At 42.5% G+C, this 23,233-nt stretch overlaps 3 protein-coding genes across 3 annotated transcripts; 2 read left to right on the forward strand and 1 right to left on the reverse strand.

The window, feature by feature from the left end:
- Window positions 1-358: 358 nt before the first annotated feature.
- On the forward strand, window positions 359-2,060 carry LOC134672541 (U6 snRNA-associated Sm-like protein LSm7). The gene is made up of 3 exons (XM_063530487.1): window positions 359-522; window positions 607-790; window positions 1,866-2,060. Exons 1-3 carry the CDS (start codon window positions 487-489, stop codon window positions 2,003-2,005), a joined length of 360 nt encoding a protein of 119 aa, XP_063386557.1. The 5' UTR covers window positions 359-486; the 3' UTR covers window positions 2,006-2,060.
- A 30-nt stretch (window positions 2,061-2,090) lies between these two features.
- Window positions 2,091-17,191, reverse strand: LOC134672529 (chitin deacetylase 1). Its single transcript, XM_063530472.1, has 9 exons — window positions 16,698-17,191; window positions 13,643-13,815; window positions 12,975-13,111; window positions 11,942-12,067; window positions 11,463-11,671; window positions 10,779-10,898; window positions 10,436-10,593; window positions 3,484-3,734; window positions 2,091-3,053 (listed from the first exon to the last, which is right to left on the reverse strand). The coding sequence occupies exons 1-9, from the start codon at window positions 17,036-17,038 to the stop codon at window positions 2,775-2,777; spliced, it is 1,794 nt and encodes a 597-aa protein (XP_063386542.1). The 5' UTR covers window positions 17,039-17,191; the 3' UTR covers window positions 2,091-2,774.
- Window positions 17,192-18,631: 1,440 nt separating this feature from the next.
- LOC134672535 (chitinase domain-containing protein 1) lies at window positions 18,632-22,856 on the forward strand. Its single transcript, XM_063530481.1, has 6 exons — window positions 18,632-19,013; window positions 20,070-20,250; window positions 20,677-20,883; window positions 21,472-21,633; window positions 22,078-22,315; window positions 22,660-22,856. The coding sequence occupies exons 1-6, from the start codon at window positions 18,759-18,761 to the stop codon at window positions 22,799-22,801; spliced, it is 1,185 nt and encodes a 394-aa protein (XP_063386551.1). The 5' UTR covers window positions 18,632-18,758; the 3' UTR covers window positions 22,802-22,856.
- Window positions 22,857-23,233: the final 377 nt, after the last annotated feature.

Here is a 23,233-nt window from a genome sequence, read left to right on the forward strand (position 1 = left end):
GAAAGAAGTGATATTATATAAATTTATAAATCCAGTTATTTTATTCTTTCCCAATTACGAAAAACTACAGTAACTGAGTATATAAAATATTCAAATTGAGTAAAGTTATAACAACTAGCAACCCTGAACAAGGTTTCGTTCAGAAATTGTACAAACGTAATGAAAACTTTATATATATTAATCCATTTTAAAAATATTTACGATGGTAAATAATATTCAATTTCGTTGTCGTTTCTTTGTGAATAACTGTAAACTACTTTAGACCGGTATTTGTAGATACTCAAAACATGTTTTTTCTTCAAATTCGTTCAGAAACTAGTTGTTTCCCTCCAATATGCGATTGATCGTTTGACACGTTTAACATAACCTTAAATTATTGTTTTGAACTTGCATTTCTATATTTCGCTATTATTTGCATGCAAACACAGCTGATATCGGCAGTAAAACTTTCTAGAATACCCAATTATTGACTAGTATTGTCCTACAATGGCTTCAAAAGAAGGCGGCGGTGATAAGGCAAAGGTAACAAAAACAATATTTGTATGGAATAGAAATTTAATATTCTCTTGCATTTTAATAACTATTTTATTTATACCCCACTCATAGGGTCCTCAAGGAGCAGGAGATGGAAAAGAAAAGCGAAGAAAAGAGTCTATTCTTGACCTGAGTAAATATTTGGAGAAGAGTATACGAGTTAAGTTCGCCGGAGGGCGCGAGGCCGCCGGCATTTTGAAAGGTTACGATCCTCTGCTAAACTTGGTGCTCGACAACACCACCGAATTTCTTAGAGGTTAGTATAAAATCAGCCTTGCAGGTATAGAAATATGTGCACTTTAATCCATAATAGTACATTTCGATGCTAGTGCGGAAGGTATGTCATTACTTCACGAGTACCGAGATATCTTGCCACGAGCCGCAGGCGAGTGGAAAGACTCGGGACGAGTGAAGAATGACATTTCCGCACGTGTATCGAACGACGTTTTTTAATACAGTTGCGAAAAAATAAGAAAAACATTGTTAATCGTACACTAAACAAAAGTGGTAACAGTGACAGCTCGGTTAGACGTCGTCTTTAAGTATATTATATCTATGGGCGTTTGGCAGCTATTCCGTTCCATTCTGTCAACTTATTAAGAACGGAATTTTCAATATTGAATATTAAAAAATAAACGTGTTATAATGATGAAGAGGTAAGTAATTAAATATGAAATATGTAATATTTTTCATATTCTTACATTAACGGTAGGTTTTTATGCTGATTACGACGTTTAAAGGAAACTAATATTAACACTCATCAATAAGTAGTCGTGAATTGGAACAAGTATAAATTTAAAAAAATTGGAAAAGTAAAAAGCACTAGTTCGAGATAACCAACTTTCCGCATGCTAAACAGCTATGTAAAGTAGCACTTTTTGAGCAACTGTATTAAAAATATCATTTACAGTACATATGATCCTATTTTCCCGCACTAGTGCGTAAAATAGCACTTTTCGTGCGATGTCAAAAGTTTAAAGGGCCATATGTACTGTAAAACGTTGTACGATACACGTGCGAACAGGTAATTCGCAACTCGTGTTGATTTAAAACACTCCCTTCGATCGTGTTTTAATTTATCGCCACTCGTTTCGAATTTCCTATTTTTCGCACTTGTATCGTAAATAACTATTTTCTTTCACATCTTAAAGGTGAGATACACATGTTATTAAGTTGTGATTTCAAGTTAATACTTTCAATGTGAAACAAATACCAGACTTAATATGATTCATCATGGTAAAATTATCAAGTAAATGAAGTTTTTTTACTATGTGTCAACATTTAATTATAAGGTTTGTTGGATATAACAGTTTTTACTTATTTTTTTACAGATCCTGATGACCCATACAAACTGCTAGATGATACCAGAGCATTAGGACTGGTAGTCTGCCGAGGAACATCAGTGGTGTTGATCTGTCCCATGGACGGAATGGAGGCCATTCCAAACCCCTTCATCACCCAAGAAGGATAGTCTGTGTAATGTATCATTTATATTTTTAAGTCTACATTAAATAATTTAAGGACCATACTGTAGTTTCAAATCAAAACCAACAAAAAACGTTATTTATATTTATTATCTACAAAAAATAAATTATTGCACACATGCTTAAAATTTACAAAACCTATTACACTATAATACTATGGAACAACAATGTCCAAATCCATTCATAAAGTCATCTGCTCCACTGGTAACTTAAGTCATAAGTTATAGTATATTTACTAACACCACACACTTAACTGATTATCGGTATACTTCGTCTATACTTGCCGGAGCACCATGTAGCAAGTTGGGCATTAAAAGTCAGGTACCATGTACCATCGCCCACACTGTTAACTGCCCATCGGTGGACCTTATGCCTTTTGTAATAAGGTCCATCGATGGACAGGTAAGAGTGTTACTGTATGTACCTTTTATGCATAATACTACCTGCACTACTGTTGCAAGTCCCACTCCATAAGGCTGTGCAAGTGCGAAAGAGACAACATGATTCTGATGATTTACCTGACCTGATTTTCCACTTAGTTTTCCAGCAAGTATAGTTGCAACAAGGTATACATATAAAGTTGCTCAAGCAAATCTTGTCAGTAGAAAAAGGCGGCAAATTAATAAAATCTAGGCGCGAAGGGTTATCGTCCCATAGAGAATTTAAATTTCGCGCCTTTTTCTACTGACAAGATTTGCTTGACGAGCTATAAATAGTCAATTAACTGTGTCAATGATGGTACATTATTTTTTAATATTAATCTAGTCCAAACTCGTTTCTTATCCATGGATAGCTCTGTGGGCAACCTTGACAGGTTATCATGTACTTATCATGCTGTAGAACCTTTGACTGTAGTTTACAAGTCCTCGGTTTGTGGCAGGCATATTCAACATCGTCCAAATTGTGATTTTTGCACTGCCACGGCTCAAACTTGTTTATATGGAGCACTGGCGTTGGCCGCTTCATCCATTCGATGGCTTGTTTGTTTGTCACAAAGTAGACATCCGGTAGTTTCATTAATTCACTGATAAATTTCTGTAAAAGAAAATTACATTGCATTCTTTATTTATTTTATTGATCAAATAAGTAACACAGCATTACAGTAAAAAACCAAGGCACTGTGAAACTACAAAGTAAAAGAAAAGACAAAGAAAAACAATACACATAAAAGTGAAATTATGTAATTATTTAGGTTGAGGAAGAGGAGATATGAGCTTTGGGAGAAATTATTTTCTGCTTTTTGCAAATTAGCTAAATTGACCGTTTTTCATTATCACCTGGCTGAGAAAGAACATGTGGAATATTGTCCTTTAAAAATATTTATAGGGACTTTGCAAGTTTTCAAAAATCAAATATGTAGGGCTTGGCAAATGACTCTAGTTTTGATATTTGTGAGTACATTGTTTGTCCTTTATCTAATGGCGACCCTATTGCCATGCCTCAGAACTGTGTCCATAAAAATTACCTTAAAAGCATGCAAATATTCAGCATTCTTCAACCACGTAGCATTCAAATGAATGCCGAACGGAGCCCTGTTCTTCAGATAATGTCTTTTGAAGTTGCTGACCAGGACATCGTACACATCTTTGTCAGTCAGCTTGGGGCAGTGTTCCAGGGTCGTACACGCTTCCTCTTCCTTGCCTCCTTCGTTCAGGAATGGGTTTATGGGCATCTCCCATACGCCGGCGTAGCTCCGCGTTGGGCAGTACTGGTTTCCTGTTGAATAGTTTTAAATGTATGTATATGACTCTAAAATACAGTCTGCGGGCGTGGTCAGAGGAAACCCTACCCTGTCTTAATTAAATAGGCGGGTTAGTGAAGACCTTGAAGAAGCCTCGCCAGAAGCAATGCGGCTGAGGTACGACGTCTACACAGACCGAGCTGCTTCGCTCGGCAATTTCCTCGCTCGGCGGCTCGTTCTGTGAGGACCCGCCTTATAAGTAACGGATGTAATATGCGAGCTGTATAGATAACTATATACGGGTGTAAGCAGTATGGAGTTAAAGATATTCTAGTAGGCGTTGTATTTTTTTGTTGCTTCCATTCTCATCCTAATTTAGAGCATTGTTTAATGTAGTTCTAGTGCCTAAAAATAAAAAACTAGTGCCTACGTCAAATCATGGGATTAGTTGTCAAGCGGACCCCAGGCTCCCATGAGCCGTGGAAAAATGCCGGGATAACGCCAGGAAGAAAGAAGGTCTCTATTCTAAAATCCACGGACCAAAAGTATCATTCGGTTATTATGTGTTCCGTACTCCACATCGGATATCTTCATTGAGAGAGTAACGCGATCGTTGACCAATGATGCCGCTAGCGTCTATGTAGTCGCTCCGCCCCACGCCGTGACGTAGTTCCGCTTCCACTTCCTGCGAACCGTTGCTCGCTCCCCGCTACTCGCCACCGCCATGTCATTGTTTCGTCGACCGTCTTGACCGATGGTCCGCAAATATTTTTTGTATATATTTTTGCAGCATGGTGCTTTAACATTTCCGATCCAAAGCTCGGTCGATTAAATAGTGAGATATGGCAGAGATCGCCACTATTAGTCTTTTGGCGGTCTCGCGATCGAAGTCATCGAACGGTGCTTTTCGATTCTACCCACTTTTTTCTTGCTAAATTAATTTTCACATTCCATGCTGCTAAAATCGTTACCGTTAACTCGCATTTTCGAGATCGAAGTAGGAAGTGCGTCAGTGGTTTTTGTTAACAAGTGGTAACAAGTCGCTCCGCATCGGAGAGGGAACGCGCGGTCATCGTGCCTGCGGCGGCGGCGGCGGCGCCCGGGCGGCGCGGAGGCGGACAGCCTGCGCGCGCCGCTGTCGGGTGCCGCGCTTCGCTGATAAGGAGGTTTGGATTGTCTCGAACCATCCGGTGAGCCAGTTTAAGATATTCTAATTTTATTGGCGTTCAGAAGTTACTTCGTCACTAAAGGAGGGTTCTCAGGCAGTAGCCTGGGAGTACCTCGTGTTGTTAGTTGCGGCGCGACCGGGGCGCCCCGTCCCCCGGCGCCCGCCCCCGCCCGCGCGCGCCGCGTCTTTCTTCTGCTGTCGTCCAAGGTGACTCCGAGACACCGCGACGCTGCGGGCCACGGTGGACGCCTCCAGTCCGCAGGACTCGGCGAGACGCCACACGCCCGCTCCTGTTACTACAGTCGCGGTGCGGACGCCTCCAGTCCGCGGGACTCCGAGAGACGTCACACGCCCGCTCCTGTTGCTGCAGTCGCGGTGCGGACGCCTCCAGTCCGCGGGACCCCGAGAGACGTCACACGCCCGCTCCTGTTGCTGCAGTCGCGGTGCGGACGCCTCCAGTCCGCGGGACCCCGAGAGACGTCACACGCCCGCTCCTGTTGCTGCAGTCGCGGTGCGGACGCCTCCAGTCCGCGGGACTCCGAGAGGCGTCACCCGCCCGCTCCTGTTGCTGCAGTCGCGGTGCGGACGCCTCCAGTCCGCGGGACTCCGAGAGACGTCACACGCCCGCTCCTGTTGCTGCAGTCACGGTGCGGACGCCTCCAGTCCGCGAGACGCCCGCTCCTATTGCTGCAGTTGCGGTGCGGACGCTTCCAGTCCAGCGGGACTCCGAGAGATCCGCGTGGCTCTGCGAGACGTCACACGCCCGCTCCTGCAGCTGCGGGCGCATCGCGGGTGGATCGCGCCAAGGTGAAGGCGGACCGCTTCTGCGTCCCGACTGCTCGAGCGGAAGGAAGGTAAGTTACGTGTAAGCAGTGGAAATGCTACGAGTACAGCGACGATCGCCGCGTTGGTTGCCGCCCGTCATGACGTCGCTGGTGACCTACGCGCCGGTGGTGGCCACCACGATGGCACCGCCGAGGGCAACAGCGTCGCCGTGATGATGCGTGCAGCTACGAGCCTAGCCATCGGCGCCTCCCGTGCCGGTAACGTCCGTCACGCGCACCGGCGCCTGTCGAGCTGGCCGCCACGACGGCGCCTCTCACACCTGAGCCTGGCGACGGTGGCCGCCATGATGGCGCCGCCCGCTCGATGACGCCGCCTGCCCCCCGAGCTGGCCGCCACGATGGCGCCTCTCGCATTACGCATCGACGCGGCGGCGGCGGCTGCCACAATGGCGCTGCCCGCCACGATGGCACCACCACCTGCGCACTGGCGCCTCTCGAGCTGGCCGCCACGATGGCGCCTCTCGCCTCACAGCAGTGCCTCCCAGACCAGCCAGCCAGACGGCGACCGCCTCATGCACCGGTACCTCCCGAGCTGGCCGCCACGATGGCGCCTCTCGCCGCACGCACCGGCGCCTCCCGAGCCGGTGGCGGCGGCCGCCACGATAGAGCCGCCCGCCTCACGCGACAACGCTTCTAGAGCGGGCCGCCACTATGGGTCCTCGCCTCACGCACCAGCGCTTCCCGAACCAGTGGCGGCCGCCATGAGCCGCCCGGCCTCAGGCACCGGTGCACCCCCCCCCCCCCGAGCCGGCCGCCACGATGGCGCCCCTAGCTTCACGCACCGGCGCCTCCCGAGCGGCGGCGGTTGCCACAATCACGCCGATGCTGTCCACCGATGCTGCAACTACGACGATGTCGTCCCTTGCTCGCTGGGCGCCACAGTATCAGTTTTGTCCTGTCCACATGGTTCCATTGAGGTACGCAGGCGCCTATAGCTATGGTGCAGGTATAGGTATGGTATGGTACAGCACGAACAGACCGCTAAGCTCTTGGTTTCGGTTAAAGAATCCTCCGGCGACGGCAGACAAGGTCGTAAAGAGCCCCGTCCTAGCGCGGCTCGACTGGCCGGAGTTGAAAGCGGTAAGATATGTCGATACTCAGAGGAAAATACGTCGTGTTCCCGGGTTTCATAAAGGTGCCGATCGACTTCGCTGTGTCGCTTCGAAATTCCTACGACTTCTCGAGGCCATGGAGTGGTCCAACCGGAGAACAGCTAGCGACAAGGCCCTGTGCGACCGCTCGAAACCGAGGTGAAAGGCATCGAAAAGGTCTGCAGACTTCACATAATTATCTCTGCTTGCTCGCGCTCTCCAGCTTAAGTTCCGTCTTACAAAGACGAACTCGTGCGAAAAGCCATAATAAACAAAATGGGACAAATAAACCCGCTGCGCCTGAACAAGCTTGAGTTTCCGGTGCTAAGAGAAAGGGGCCAGGAGGACTCCAGCAGTTTCCATCTGTCTGTATTCGACTTTATCGAAACAGTTTTGTTACGCAAAGCGCCAAAATCGATTTTAGACTTGATTTCATCAGTTCGATTTCCTTAAAAGCATGCTACTAACTCGATGCCCTATACTAACTCGATATAGGGTGTCTCTTCGGATAAAGCGAATTAGACCATCACGCTCCTAGACATCACGTGGGACACGCGGCACAACACACCGATTGAAAGTTTTCTTTTTCGCGACATACAGGCCTGCCTTGCTGCAGAGTTTCTCGCAGAAATGAGACTCAATGCCTTCTGTTCAGTCTCAAATTCGCAAACTTTAGTTCATGGAGGAAGGTGAAGCCTTCGCAGTCCCCAGCAACACGGAGCTGCCGAAAGCCTCGCACCACTTTCTTCCTCATCTTATGCAAGCAGTCCGTTACAATCTCCAATATTGGTAGACAATGTACGAGGTAAGGCCCTCTCAGCGAAGAGTAACCGTTAACGGGCCGCATCTGCAGCGCTGACGACAGAAGTGTAAACATACAACCGCACCGGTACAGTATACATAAAACGACGGCGACACTACATCCCTTCCGTTACTACGGCTGTCGCAAAAACTGCTGATGCCAGCAGATCGTCTACAGGTCGCGCTGGTTGCTTGCTACTTGCCAGGTCGGTACAACCCCCGAGGGCGACGGTTTATCAAGAAGTCACTGCGCGCCCGAGTGGCAGCTGCGCCCAGCAGCCGCCGAGACTGTCTTCGCCTGACAGGCGCCCAGTTGGCCGGCCTCCGCTTTCGAGAGCCCTCGCACTGTGCCACGGTATTTCTTAACAGACTCATTGAACTGCTACCACGACCTTTGACAGCTGCCTGTGAGACTTGGCATGGATGTCTCCACCTCCCAGCCTAGTCTATGTACTGCGACGGCGTGATAAGGAGTCTTAAAGTAGCTGTGGTAAGCTTGCAATTTACTGGCGGTCCTAGTGAACACAACGTCAGACCGCCCTCCCTTACGAGTCAACGACCTTAAGAATGAGGCGTAGCTCCTGTCAGATAGGACGCTCCAACACCGAGCTGGCGGGATCAGGAGTGACGTCCGCTACTGGCGTGACTGGCGCATGCATATAACATGCCAAGGTCTAACGCTACGTAGCGAACGAAACGCAACTGTCACTGTCTCACTAATATGGAAGAACCGGATATTCCCGATTCCGGTACTGTGTTTGTATAGAAAACAGTAACGGGAGCCCCTAGATCGTCCCCTTGTCTAGGCTGCATGTACGGCCACAATGTAGAAACGGTCTTTCTGGTGCATCAAAAATAAGATCAACTGCCAGGTACCTCTATCCAGTGAAGTAGCGAGCTATCTCAGACGTCTATTTCTATTATCCATGTTAGCTTTCAGAACGATATTCGTTCATAAGCCTCTCACAAGTGCTGTGTATGAACCACTATCGGACACTATGCCTTCTTCCAACGCCATTAATAGCGAGACCAGCGCCTCCCAAAGCACCAGCTTGGGACGCGAGACATCTACTTGCCCTAATTTAAATAGCCCTACAACGTTAGGTACGTTAGAAGAAGTACGATAGAATAGCTGCCGCACTTTTGCTGTTAGCATCAGGCCGCAGGGTCAATGACCTTACTCTACTACACTGTAGCCCGGGCAATTACATAGATAACTTTAACGCTATTATTTTGTGTCCGAAATTCGGCTCTAAACCAGATAACGTGTCTTACCGACTGGACTCTTAGAAGCTCCGGAATAAAGTATAGACCCAGTATAAGTAGGTAGTCTGGGTACGTCACCTTGCGAGAATTACACAAAATGTTAGGGGACACTTCGCTTATTTCTTTCAGCCACAGTCTCATCCAAGCCGGCCTCGCCTACGATTGCTTTCGATCCACGATGTACTTAATAACTAAATTGGCTGGAAAGCTATTCACTTAGCGATATTTTCGCTTATGTTAATTGGGAACATGACTCGCCGAGATTCTGCGGATCGGATGCGATTTCGAATGAGAATCCTCTTAAACCAGTTTAACGTCAGATTCGAACCTGAGATTACAGTTTCAATTCTCAATTTCCTGTAATTCACATTATAACGAGTCACTGTGATTTCATGGGTTGCAATATGGTGTATACATATTTATTCTTTCTCTGAGTTCTATGACAGTAGGTGTAGCCCTATCGCTTGCGCGCCCGCTAACTCGCCACCAGGAGATAATAAACAGGTCTCAATGAAGATATCCGATGTGGAGTACGGAACACATAATATACAAATTTTACCTTCCAATAAAATTATTATTATGTTTCCTATCCACATCGGATATCTGAGTAATGCCTTCCTGGCAGGCTACTAGGCTACTTTTATGCCGACGGTACTTCTCCTCAACAATGACATGGCGGTGGCGAGTAGCGGGGAGCGAGCAACGGTTCGCAGGAAGTGGAAGCGGAACTACGTCACGGCGTGGGGCGGAGCGACTACATAGACGCTAGCGGCATCATTGGTCAACGATCGCGTTACTCTCTCAATGAAGATATCCGATGTGGATAGGAAACATAATAATAATTTTATTGGAAGGTAAAATTTGTATAATATTAAAGCCAATGCTCCACTTTTATAACGAAAGGTCTTCCTAAGGAAACAAACCGTACAAGCGTGAAGGCAGATTCCTTCCTGTTATTAACAGCTCGAATAAAAAAAGTCTTAAACAATAATGTCGAATAGTAATTGCGCTTTTATCATGCAATCGCATGACGATATTCGGAACTGAGCGCGGAAACATGCGTTAACAAAATTTGATATTGTCATGCATGTTTACGTTACGGAAAGGCTTAGCACTTTTATGCCAGGAAAGAGTGTAGTGTGATGCTTTTGTTATGTAATCTACACGTACATCTTGCGAGTTTCTAGTCGACAGCGGCATAACTGTTACTTAATCGGTCGCACGCTCTAATTACATGTTGATCAAAGATGTACACAATGAACATCGCGTATTAAAAAGAATTAACGGTTGTTTTTGCATTGTTTATATGTTCTTTAGTACTAATCTGTTTGTTCTCTTAAAGCGGGTATACGGTTCAATAGCTGCTTTTAATTTGTAATTTTTCCTCTTTCATTCTAAGTTAGTTACATGGCTCTAGAAATTGTTTTACACAGTGGATCGTATACGGTCCATCCACGCGCGCCATACAGAACACCAACCCAAACATATGAGACATGACTCATGAGTATAAACCCTAATCTTCAGTAGATAGGTAATAAACAAGCAACTCATAAAGGAATATTTACCGGAACACTTGTGCGGCATTTTATAATCGAGCGTGTACGGCCAGTACGGTGGGTCCGACACCGGCGCGACCGCCGTCGCATCGTACACGAAGCCAAACTCTTGCATCATGAGGAACTGGCGGTTCCAGCCCAGTGACAGGTGCGGGACGCGGAGGCCCCTGAAACAATTGAAATTGGTTAAAAATCTGCTTTTGTTTTGCACTTTTGAGCTGCATATATTATAGTCCTTCGACAAGGAACGCTACAATGCTTTCCCGAATTTATAACAGTTGTGGTCCTTCGAGCCGGATACAAAATAGTATTTGGAAGTGACTGAAGGATAATAAAGTATTCATGTATGTACCTGAAGTCTTCCATGCGTACTTTAGCGAATCTGTTGATTATGTTCGCTTGACCGACCATCTCATCGAACCAATCCTCTACAGTGGCGTTTTTGGACCACCATTCTTCGGGGCCGCGGTTCCTGTAATCAAAAGTTTATTCAATAAATGTCCCCTTTATGTTGCTCTGTTGGGTTTTTCGCGCTTGGGCGTGAGAAATAATAGTTTGAACACAAAACTTACGTAATAGAGTTGACAGCGATCTCATGCCCCTCGTGCCACAGCTTCTGCACGTCGCCTTTATGTTGCACCCGTTCAGTTATCGGTAGGTACTCGGGCGTACACAAGTACTGTTTGAACACAAAACTTACGTAATAGAGTTGACAGCGATCTCGTGCCCCTCGTTCCACAGCTTCTGCACATGCCTGTAGTTGGTATATTGGTGCGGGATGAAGAACGTCTCGCCTTTATGTTGCACCCGTTCAGTTATCGGTAGGTACTCGGGCGTACACAAGTACCTACTGTTTGAACACAAAACTTACGTAATAGAGTTGACAGCGATCTCATGCCCCTCGTGCCACAGCTTCTGCACGTGCCTGTAGTTGGTATATTGGTGCGGGATGAAGAACGTCTCCTTTATGTTGCACCCGTTCGGGTTTCGGTAGGTACTCGGGCGTACACAAGTACTGTTTGAACACAAAACTTACGTAATAGAGTTGACAGCGATCTCATGCCCCTCGTTCCACAGCTTCTGCACGTGCCTGTAGTTGGTATATTGGTGCGGGATGAAGAACGTCGCCTTTATGTTGCACCCGTTCGGGTTTCGGCGCTCGGGTGTGAACAAGTGTTTTGTGAACACGTCCCAGTTCTCGTGGTTCACTGGACCGTGGAAGGTCAGGGTGATCATTTGAGGAGTCTATAACAGAATAACACTACGACGTAGACAATTTAAAGTTTCCTGGGTTCATTCTACTTGTACTCGAACTGGAGTAGGTAGCAGTCAAGAAACTTTAGATTTTTGTACGCTGAGAGCATTTCTAGATTCTTGCTACATTTAATTTTGACTTCGTTTTTTAGGTGGGAGATCCAAAACTTCTTAGTCTAACATACATAAACAACACGAAAAATAGGTGCTTCGAAATTTTACACCTAAAATATGTCGTTTATAACTGGGTACCTATTTTACCTGGTTTGGAACTAAACCACCAGGGATGTCAGTCCCTGTTTTGGTGCAAAAGCAGTCCGGCAGCTGGCAGAGTCCCGTGTCGCAGGGCGCCGCAGAATTAGGGTCGTACTGCACGTCGCACCAGCCCTGAAATAATGCTTGGTCAGGCGCAGAGAAAGTAATTGCGGTCATGTTGCACCTATTACATGGGTGATGAGAGATCGCTTAGATTATGTAGATAAATACTGACACGGAGTATTTATAAAACTCGATGACTTACTAGAAGTGGCACAAGATTTGCGTTAATTAATCAGCTATTTACTTCATCAGATCAAGTAAATACCTCAGCTTAAATACGTCTAGTAGGCTCTTAGTGCGTCTTCAGCTTAAATACGTGGCTATCATTACCTCTAGGCCACTTTCGGTCTCGGTCCCTAAGAAACAATAATTATTAATAACAATTAGTACCTAACTGCATGAAACTATGTTAAACAACGTAGCATCCATCCGGGTGTATCTGTAAATGGGCAACTGGTGTGAACCATCTATTACTACTTTTTCTTTGAGTTGTTACGTGTGGTCTAGAGAAAGCTGACTGGACACTTGGGCACCAGTATCCACAGATAAACAACGCTTACTTGACCTACGCGACATGAATAAGATGTCTTGAATTGGATAACTTCGATTATTAGAATTTCAACGAAAGGAATTCTAATGAAAGTTCTTTTAAAGTTCTAATCAAAGTTGCATGACTTGGGTCAGTCCTTATCTTACACCTTTAAACGAGCAATTCTTGTTCGTTTATTTATATATATATATATATATATATATATATATATGTATATATTTCGGCGATCTCGGAAACGGCTCTAACGATTTCGATGAAATTTACTATATTGGGGTTTTCGGGGGCGATAAATCGATCTAGCTAGGTCTCCCCGAGCATTCTTGAGGTTTTAATTTTTTCCGCAGGTTTTCCGAGCAAAGCTCGGTCTCCCTGATATTAATTGTCTTATCGTCTGTCAGTTTGTTGAGATAGAAACCATGTATTTACTTCATCAGATGAGTCAGCGCAGTCGTTGGATCCATCGCAGAAGTATTCCGCAGGCACACAGTTTCCGTTAGCGCAGGCGAGGTGCGTCTCGTTGGCGCACGAGCCGTTTTCCAGCAGAGGCTTCGGGATATGTGTTTCTGGAACAAAGATAGGTAGTTTTGATATCGTAACCTACGCGCAGTGGCGGATTTGCCCTAAGGCCAAGTAAGCCCGGGCCTAGGGCGGCAGCAAGGCGGCCAGTCTAAATGATGGGTGCTGAGGCTGAGAAAGTTAGTTACTACAGGGCCTGGGGCCTAGCCAAGACTGCAAATCCGCCACTGGTTACGCGAAATCTGGCCTGAACTTGAACATGGTTTTGTTATAATTATAATGTACTTTGACCCGAACAGAAATTCTACCTAGGTAGCTTAGAGAAGTTGTTAATAAAAGATCAAAATTACTGTTCAAATTATTAATAGCGCATCTTTTGAGTTTGAAAGTTTTGGAACTTGGGATCGATTTGGCGTTCTAAAAGGCTCCTACATTGACAGTATCAAATGGGACAACGAAGTACTTCATTTACAACACGGAAAACCACGGTGCTACTATATCTTCGTTCTGGAGGCACAGGTAATGTTTGGCTTCATAAAGAGCTCATACACGGCAACAATACAAGGTAAACAACTCACCAGTAGTCACGTCACAGTTGTGAACATTCTGCGCCTGGTCACAAAGTTGCCTGTTCACGTCAAACAGCAGGCCCGGAGAACAACGAAACTCGAAGACCTCGTTTTGGAGACACAGGTAATATTTGGCGCACTCGTCATTTGTCCACGTTGCTTCTTCTGTGCGATCCGGGTTTCTGGTTAGAAAATGAGTAGGCAAGATTTGATAAAATGTAAGTACAAAATTACAAAAACTGGCGTTTAAATATCTATGAAGATATTATAAACCTTCCACTAAACTCTTACGTACTTCACTTATTATTTGGGAACTCAGAATTCCACTACAATGACTGTCGTTAACGTTATCCTATTTAACGATGTCGTAACAGCTGCAACGAAAAGCCACGTGACTAAATAGTCACACAAACTAAATAGCCATATAATACATTATTTAAGTTTCCATTTGCGTTTTCTAGCATCAATTGCTATCTTGGCTAGGCCCCTCGGCCTGGTCGGCTGGTCGCAAAAGCTGGTCCGTCGAACCGGACAAAACAATTGACATTATATCACATTCCGAGGCAACTCTAGGAAAGCTACATTACATAAATTCACGGTCATTACTTCACGCTTGAAGTAAAGTTTCTCTCGAAGGCGGAAAAGCGCGATCAAGTTTTACAAACAAAAGACAATCGATCACAGAACAACAAACTAACTAATGTCAGACTTTCATATAATTTACATAGGCTTACATTATTTAGAATTTGTGCGGAAGGAGAAGCGAGTCGTGAAATGTAGGTATGGGATCCAATAGGTACATTCTACGACTCTTCTCTTTTCGCACAGACTCTACATATTCATTCATGTCATGGCAATCAATTAGTATGGATTATGATGGTCGTAATTTGTCTACGTGATAATGACATGACAGTGTCCGTCATATTCTTTTTCAATCGCGTGTTATGACGTTTATTTTATCACGTGGATAAAATCCATAAACAGCTGCTAATGTATGAATATTATATGAAGAGCGAAAGTTTCTCTGGTCGGCGGAAATGTAGATGCGGCGGACGGACGGTAGCGTCAGTCAAGGTTGCGGCGAAAGTCGACCGGGGTCGTTGCACTGCTGGGAAATTTGCAATCAATGCAATTCGCGGACAACATTGACGTCATTGGTTATTTGCATTTAAGTCTTACGTAAAGTAACTTATTTTTTCTGTTACCTACCTACTTCCTATAGAGTGGAGTTAGGCCTAGGTACTCGTATAGGCGGGTTGACCTATTTGGACGACCTGCCTTAAGTATAAAAAAAAAATCTTTTATGGGGACAAGATTTTTGTTGTAAGTTTTTTTTATATTTATTCTCAATCGGATCACGATACCGATTATGGGTATTAAACGGATCACCTCTATTTTTGTTACCTAGCTCTATACCTACCTTATATGTGTAAATATGCTTACTTCTGTTTGAAAACCCTCATTTGTTCACCAAACGGTTAAGTCTCTTCTTCTTCCTCGCGTTATAGCCGCGCGTTAAATGCGGGCGGGCGTGGCCGTGGCCGGGCCGTGGCCGGGCCGTGGCCCACGGGCTCATGAGAGCCTGGGGTCCGCTTGACAATTATTTCCAACCCAGAGGATAAACTAGGTTTTATCCTGGTTTCCTCACGATGTTTTTCTTCACCGAAAAGCGAATGATAAATATCATGATATTTCGTACATAAGTTAAACCAAACGGTTAAGTAGAATTATGAAACTTGAAAAGGTTACCTGGTGGTTACGATGCGCCTGCACCTTTAATGCTCTTTGACCGCAGATCGTGATAAACATTATAGCTATTATGGTATAGATTCGTTAACGTAATCTGATGGTATTTTGCAGCTCATACTGTAATGGCAAAGATAGATTGTATATCTACAGGGAAACTGGAACTGAATGGCAAGTCATTAAAATATAAGGTCAAATGAATATATAAGACCGTCTACAAGCTCTTTGGTCGCTTCTGTCTGTCTTGTGTTTGTACAGATATTCCACTTACAGAAGGTCGTTAGAGCAGAAGGAGTTATAAGCTCTTCCTTTGACGTGTATGGAGCGAAGACCTACTTACTACGTACCTAGAGTGCTTGCCATGGGACGGGCTTCCCATTCAAAAAAATTCTTCTCCACATGATGTTGGGGGTTTTTTAATTTTAAAATATTCGATAAAATTTGGTTAGGCGCTTGTTTACCTAATTATCTTTCTCCATCTTAGCGATTCCCCGTCCGCTAATAAGCACCTAAATTAACAAATAGGTTACTAGGTACCTATATAATAGAGTATGACAATAGTGCAAAAAAGACAAGAGTCGTGGAATATATGGGTACCAATACCAATACATTTCAATTTTTACGACTCTTCTCTTTCCGCACAGACTCTAACTACTAATTATTTACCTATGCTGCATCTTAAACATTAACTTGTGTTTTTAATTATGTACGTGTTTATGTCTTATAATGTAATAGTTTATCTACTTTAGTAAGTATTTGAATATTATCGTGCCTGTAAAATGACCGGACATTCGCATCATGTTATGAATAACAGTCATTTTTCGACCAGTTTTTTAAAGTGGACCGATTTCACCTCGCGCTATACTGAGATTACCGAGTAATGACATAATGATTTCTATTCGAAAGGTATGAATTTGTCGTCGATTATGTTTTCTTTTCTTTACCTACACATTAATAACCAATTAATGAACTAAATTCCACCTAATATCAATTATTTATTCAACCATAAAAACTATTACTGTAAATTTTAAGGAAGGAGCATTTGACTCGGAGCAATTTTTTGGACGTTTGTTAGCCTATTAGCCAAACATATATATAGTTTGCTTAGCGCCGATTCAAATGATGGGAAAATGATGGTCATCACATCATCATCATCAATGATCATATCAGCCCTTAATTTCCAGGAGAGCAATAAATGTATCAGCACCCATTTGTACCTATTAATATGAAATGATAGAAATATGGCTGGGTCTGATGAAGTTTTACTTAGCTTTATGTTTGATAAAGCTTGAGGAAAAATAATGTATTGTTACCACACCTGTAAAATCTTCCATTTTCATGACACTTTAAATTACTGGTGCTTCTTTTGCTTAGCACGTGTTTCTTATGCCTGTGCTTTCCTTGCACTCCTGTAATTAAATTCGAAAATAACTTTGCATAATCACTGATCGTATTGGTAGGTTGCTTGAAACCTTTAGGAACTTTTTTAATGTAAAGCAAATATTCAAACTGCTTCTCCGGCGAAAGCAATGGAAATTTGGAATCTTGGCCGCGTAACGCTGAAATTATTTTTTGTTTACGGTTAATCGGAAGTCCCTTTAATTTCGAACAACTACCTAAGGCCGCGCACACGGCGAGGGTCGCGAGAAGGAGCCGCATGGTGCGACGGTTGCGGGCTCGGTCTTGGAAGCACTGAGTTATCAACGAGTCATTATCGTTGTGGGGTTACTTTCTTCCACCTCCACGGCGGCTGGTGACTGGTCGTTCGGTGAGGCAGAACGAATATGGCGACTTCAAGTTGTACGTGAGCGAAAGACATAAATAATAAATAATATAGTACATAATTATTAGGTAAGTATATTATTATAAGGTATATTAATGGTACACGTTGGACATTATTTTTAACTACTTACCTGTTTCAATTCTTTTTAGATACCTACTTATAAGTAGTGAAGTTAAATCGAAACGACTAAAGAACGCACTGACAGCCTGAGGTTTTTATAATTTTTATATATGTATATATGTACCTAATCTCCGCCTTATGATTCTAATTTATTTCGAATTAAACCTGCACAGTATTAAGCTACTCTTGCAACAATGAGTAGGTAGGTAGGTACAGTCTGTCAAGCTATTTCCGTCATCGGTAGAAAAAAACGGCAAATTTAAAAATGTAAGTGCTAAAGGGTCTACTCTAAGGGTCGTCGTCCTATAGAAAATTTGAATTTCGCGCCTTTTCTACTGACAAAGTTTGACAGACTATACCTCGTTTTTTTAGCATTAGAAAAAAGGTAAACAATCTTGATGTGTCTTTTAGTTGAAAAACACATTTTAAAAATAAGTTACGGCAAATATGTAACAATTATGAATTTAATACGATCATTTATTTGTGTTCTTCTGCTTTCATAAGTAATAGTTTTTGGTTTTTAAAAAGCATTTTTCAATTAAAAGACATGTCAAGATCGCTTACCTTCTTGCAAGTTCTTTCTAATGCTAAAAAAACGAACTATAGACTATCTACAAAATTTTAATGGCCTGACTATATATATATACATACATATAGATGGTCAAGCAGATCTTGTCAATAGAAAAGGCGACAAATTTGAAAAATGTAGGTGCGAAGGGATATCGTTTCATATAAAATTTGAATTACGCGCCTCTTTAGCTTTCTACCGACAAGATTTGACCATCTGTATATGCGTTGACCGTTTAAAAAAACATATTTATTAGCATGATAATAATTTAATAATTCCGGTTTAAAGTGATAAGAGTAGGTCGTCGTTCTCAACGTTTTGAGTACTCTCCAGTTGAATATCTACAAAAGCATTACAAAAGTACAAAATCCGGATAGAAGGACCGACGTTACAACGTTAATTTTCGCGCGCCAGTTTAAGGGTCCTAAATGTAGGTTCATGTTTTAAGAATAAATTGATATTATATTTTTATTTTAGAAAATATATGTTCAAAATGTAGAGTTTTTTGTTTAACTAAAATAATTTTATTTGAGTCCTAATAATATCGTACTAACGTGTTAAAATGCTTGAAGTTAGGGTGATAATTTTAACTATAGTAAGTTACATATTCTTGTTGAACTGTTGTTGGTGGTAGAGTGACATTTTCTGTATCGCTGCACGATGTTTTGTGCTATGTGGAAATTGTGAAATTGCTCTTTGTTGGGGAAACGGCCTATTGTTAGCCGTTTCCAATGACAAGCTCCAGGACTAACGTACAGTTTGGACCAAACTCTAGTGTTGACGTTTCACCTACCAAATCGTGGCCGGCGGCGAATTGATTGTTTTCACATCAGTCGATAAAATCTGCAATAACTATTTTCAGAGCTAATATATAATTAAAAAACGTGGCGTGTAAATAAAATAGAAAAATGAAATGTTTTCAAATTATTCTACATGTTTTAGTTTTGCTTTGCATCTGTTTAGCGACATTATCACCACCATCTGATAAGAAGGGACAGAAAGGTATAAAACCGCAGGAAGGACCTCGAAAACACAATGTTTTGGACAGGAAATTAGTGAATGCAGCACCCTACATTAAAGACATTATAAAATATCATGCCACTTACCATCAAGACGTGTCTACGAAGAATTTTGAGAACATCGTGTTGGGCTATGTGACGCCGGTATGTATTTTACGAAAATTTCTTATCAATGTTATTTATTTATTAAATTATTAGTTAGCCTATTGTGTCCCACTGCTGGGCAAAGGCCGAAAGACGTCAAGATCGTGCCGCTACCTCCTTCTAGGTCTGCCGTGACGCCGCACTATGTTTGGTGTCCACTCGGTAGTTTTCTTGCCCCCAAGTCGTTTGGCATACGGCAGATGTGTCCGGCTCAGTCCCATTTAAGCTTGGCGGCTGTCAGGGCTACGTCGGCTACTTTGGTATCAATCTTATCATAGAATAATTAATATTAACTAGGACTTGGTTGGATCAATCTTTCTTAGAATTTATAAATGCATTGATTTTTGCAACCTCGTCTAGTACCAAAAACACTAGCCTTTGTGGGGCTAGGTTGATTTGTGTAATATTGTTCCGATATATATATATATATATATTTATGTGCACGTAGTTTTCATACGGAAAGGAAGATAAACGTAAAGGTCCTGAGTATGATAGGAGAAAAGTGATGCCTGTTAAATGCAATAAAAAATAGGAGAGGCGTGATGTTAGGACACCTTATACGGCATGATAAGTTTTTCCTAAACATCCTGGAAGGCAGGATTGAAAAGACAAGAGAAGAAGGGAGACCTAGAATTACTTATCACAGTCAAATAAAAAAATAATGCGTCATATGAGGAAATTAAAAGAAAGGCACAAGAAAGAAATTATTGGCGATTACTCCACTGACAGAGCAAGGCTCTTAAGTTATTATTATTATTATTATATAATTATAGGCGAGCAGCTATTTAGCTGATGAGCCTATGTCACACAGTGTTCAGTACTCTATAGTTCAAAGTTTGTAAAGTCATATCACATCACTAGTAACATCAGTCTAACTTATTGTTTAAAAGCCACTTGTCCAATCTGTTTTTAAACACATTGACCGAAGGAGCAGTCACATGATGATAATAATGAGATTCTCATAGAAATAAGCACGCAACAATAACTTCAAAGCTAAGAATTAGATTACACTAATTTCTAACATTAAAAAAATCTTTTTAAATTCTTCTGCTTCAGTGGAACAACAAAGGCTATGATGTGGCGAAGACCTGGGCGCCCAAGTTCAACTACATCTCCCCGGTGTGGCTGCAGATCAAACGGCAAAGCCCTAACATCTACATCATCTCGGGGCTGCATGACGTGGATCATGCCTGGATGAAATCTCTCCGACAAAAGGGATCTGATAGAAACTTAAAAAGTCAGTATTGATATAAATTTATCCCTTATCAAAATTCACTAACCTACATAATTATGCTAAGTTATTTTTGTCAAAAATTACTTGTGAATGAATTCCATCTCACAACAACTGTTTACCTACCTGGCCTGCTTAAGGCCAAATGTTTTTCTCAAAGAATTTCTTGTAGATGCACATCACATAATATATCTAAGTTTCAATCATTAAAGTACTTATAATTTATGTACTTACTGTACACTGTACTGTAATGAAGTAAAAATCATTAAAGCTCTTAATACTTTTCTGACCATATTTTCATTTTGATGTCATTCATGGAGAGTTATTTTTTGTACCATTACAATGACAATGTTCTAATTTCTGTTTCATCTGTCTTGCAAACCTCTATTTCAATACATCTGAATTAAATAAATTTCAAAATGTCAATTGCAGTTCTGCCAAGAATCCTATTTGACAACTGGCAGTTGTCAGACCTCAAGGCCTTCTTCATGGAGCCCTCGTCACTCTCCGAGCAGAAAGCCCTCATCGAGGAGGTGAAGAAAGCCTGCAAGCAGTGGAAGTTCGATGGAGTGGTGCTCGAGATGCTCTCGCAGGTCGGAAAGTATGCTGACCGCTCCGTTAAATTCATACAGCAGTTTGGTGAGTTCACTTGCCCTGATTATTTTATTACTAATTGTTTTGAAGCTACATTACCCTGTAATAGGTAGTCAGTAGCAGAAGTAGCTAAGCAGGCGAGGTGTTCAAAATTACCTTGATACACTCTTATTCTCTTAACAATAAAGTAGCGTCATGATCATTTTGAACACCTAGCCCGCTTAGCAACTTCTGCTGCTGACTGTACTAAACCTCTTTGCTTACGTGCTTATGTGCAACTAACAAAACCAGGCAAAAAAAAATGCTATTCTTACTGTTACATTAAAAGTTATGGAAAGGTATAATAACTCACATATAGTCTCTTCTTCTTCCTTGCGTTATCCCGGCATTTTGCCACAGTTAATGGGAGCCTGGGGTCTGCTTGACAACTAATCTCAAGAATTGACGTAGCAAGAATAACTCGCATATAGTATCTCTCAGTTAGTGTAGTGGTAAAATTAAAAGATGAACAACATTTTAAAAAGGGTCAAATGGGTAGCCCATTTGTATACAGTCTCAAAGTGAGCATCAAAATTAATAAATAAAACTTGTGCAATAGTAATTCTGTATCTAATGTTTCATGAAATATTACAGGTCTGGAAATGCGAGAAGACGACTTCAGTTTGATCCTAGTGTACCCGCCCTTCAGAGGCTACCCCACTGATGAGTTCTTCATCCAGGCCTTCAACGACATCTACCCTTACGTCGAAGCCGTCTCGGTCATGACGTACGACTTCTCTAATCCTCAGAAACCTGGTAAGGTACTTTTTATATCCCGTCAAAGTAAATATTATTGATGCCGATGACTGGCTAAAAGATCATAGGGAACTGTTGGGTTCCTTTTGGCTGACAATAACTCATACCAGTGGGGACACACTCCTGACTTCGTGCAAACTCGGCTCGTTCGGCTCAGAATTGCTCTGAACAATTATTAGAGTTGGCACATGGGATGATAAGATAATTACTTGAATTTTGACAACCCTAAATAGTTGAAAGGGATAGTGCCATAAGTTAGAAAGGGATATCATGATTCGACCCTGAATCACTGTCAAACTTCGATTTTGTAGGAAGTGTCCTGAAACCATAATGGTTACATTGACAACCTCAACGCCATAACCAACCAAAAGGCATGAATACTCTTGACAAGTTTAGATGTTTCTAACGTCGAAAGGTCTCAGTTTACTATATTCTGCCTTCCAGGACCAAACGCACCACTATACTGGATGAAACTATGTATAGAAAAACTCATAGACAACGATGAGAATCCCGCGAAGCGCTCCAAAATCCTGCTCGGGCTGAATTTCTACGGCAATTCGTACACCGCCAACGGCGGCGGGCCCATCGTCGGCACCGAGTATATAGAGCTACTCAAAAACGCCAAGGCGAATCAGGCGTTGACGTATAATAATAATACGGCGGAGAATTATGTTGAAATCCGGTGAGTTTCAGTCATAGACGTAGGAACGCTAAGGGTCAGTTGTACCAACCATATTTAGCGAACTGATCAACCTTACTCAGCAGTAAACTATGAAACTTCCAATACAATAAAACTTAGCAAACGCTTTCACGGTGACAGATGAATTGGTGCAACCGACCCAAGTACTTTACTTAGTAGACAAAATATTCTAGCCGCAAGTTAAATATGTAGTAAAATTATGCTAAAAGTAGATGGCACTATGCTCCTATTGTGAAAGGCGCGTCATCGTTAACCTTGTCGGAATGCAATATGGGTGTCTAGAGGATATACAATTTTGCTAATTAAACCAATCTTACCTTTTTCAGGACATCGCAGGGTACAAAGAAGATATTTTTCCCCACGCTGTACTCCATACAAAAGCGGCTCGAGCTAGCGCGTGAGTACGGCACCGGAGTCGCCATCTGGGAGCTAGGGCAGGGCCTCGACTACTTCTATGACCTCTTCTAGTAATAATTATATGTGATATTAACTTTAAGTTGTAATAAATGTTTGTGTTAGGTTATTGGCGTCTTTTTTAGAACACCCGATTACTCGAGAACCGTTTGAAGTTGAAAATCTACAATTACAGTACTGTAATTAGTGGATGTGGTTGAAAATTACTTCCTAAAGTACTTAATAAAGATGAGTTAAGCGATATTATCTTTAGTATCTTAACCTTAACTTGATAGGCTATTATTTTTAAAGAATCGGACCAGACCAAGGTTAATGTACCTAATCAATTTGAGAAAAAATAATTTTATAAGGATCAAAGCAAATGATAATTAGTGATCTTTGTATTCTTTGTTTATATACTCTAAACAAACAGGATTATAGAGAGCGTGCATCAAATGTAGGGGGCACCACCTGCTTGAAGGTCTTAGAGCGTTTTCAGATTGTCCG

The sequence above is a fragment of the Cydia fagiglandana genome, chromosome 17, assembly GCF_963556715.1.
Source record: "Cydia fagiglandana chromosome 17, ilCydFagi1.1, whole genome shotgun sequence".
NCBI classification, from domain to species: domain Eukaryota; kingdom Metazoa; phylum Arthropoda; class Insecta; order Lepidoptera; family Tortricidae; genus Cydia; species Cydia fagiglandana.

Bases quoted from the DNA above. Each gene is read 5' to 3' on its own strand.
- LOC134672541 (XM_063530487.1), top strand. From the start codon at position 487: ATGGCTTCAAAAGAAGGCGGCGGTGATAAGGCAAAG. The intron at 523-606 runs GTAACAAAAACA...CCCCACTCATAG, and splicing joins GCGGCGGTGATAAGGCAAAG to GGTCCTCAAGGAGCAGGAGA. The intron at 791-1,865 runs GTTAGTATAAAA...ATTTTTTTACAG, and splicing joins CACCACCGAATTTCTTAGAG to ATCCTGATGACCCATACAAA.
- LOC134672529 (XM_063530472.1), bottom strand. From the start codon at position 17,038: ATGCGGCTCCTTCTCGCGACCCTCGCCGTGTGCGCGGCCTTAGGTAGT. The intron at 12,068-12,974 runs GTAAATACATGG...GCATTATTTCAG, and splicing joins GCGCTGACTCATCTGATGAA to GGCTGGTGCGACGTGCAGTA. The intron at 10,594-10,778 runs GTACATACATGA...CAATTGTTTCAG, and splicing joins GTACGCATGGAAGACTTCAG to GGGCCTCCGCGTCCCGCACC.
- LOC134672535 (XM_063530481.1), top strand. From the start codon at position 18,759: ATGAAATGTTTTCAAATTATTCTACATGTTTTAGTTTTGCTTTGCATC. The intron at 20,884-21,471 runs GTGAGTTCACTT...GAAATATTACAG, and splicing joins TAAATTCATACAGCAGTTTG to GTCTGGAAATGCGAGAAGAC. The intron at 22,316-22,659 runs GTGAGTTTCAGT...TACCTTTTTCAG, and splicing joins GAGAATTATGTTGAAATCCG to GACATCGCAGGGTACAAAGA.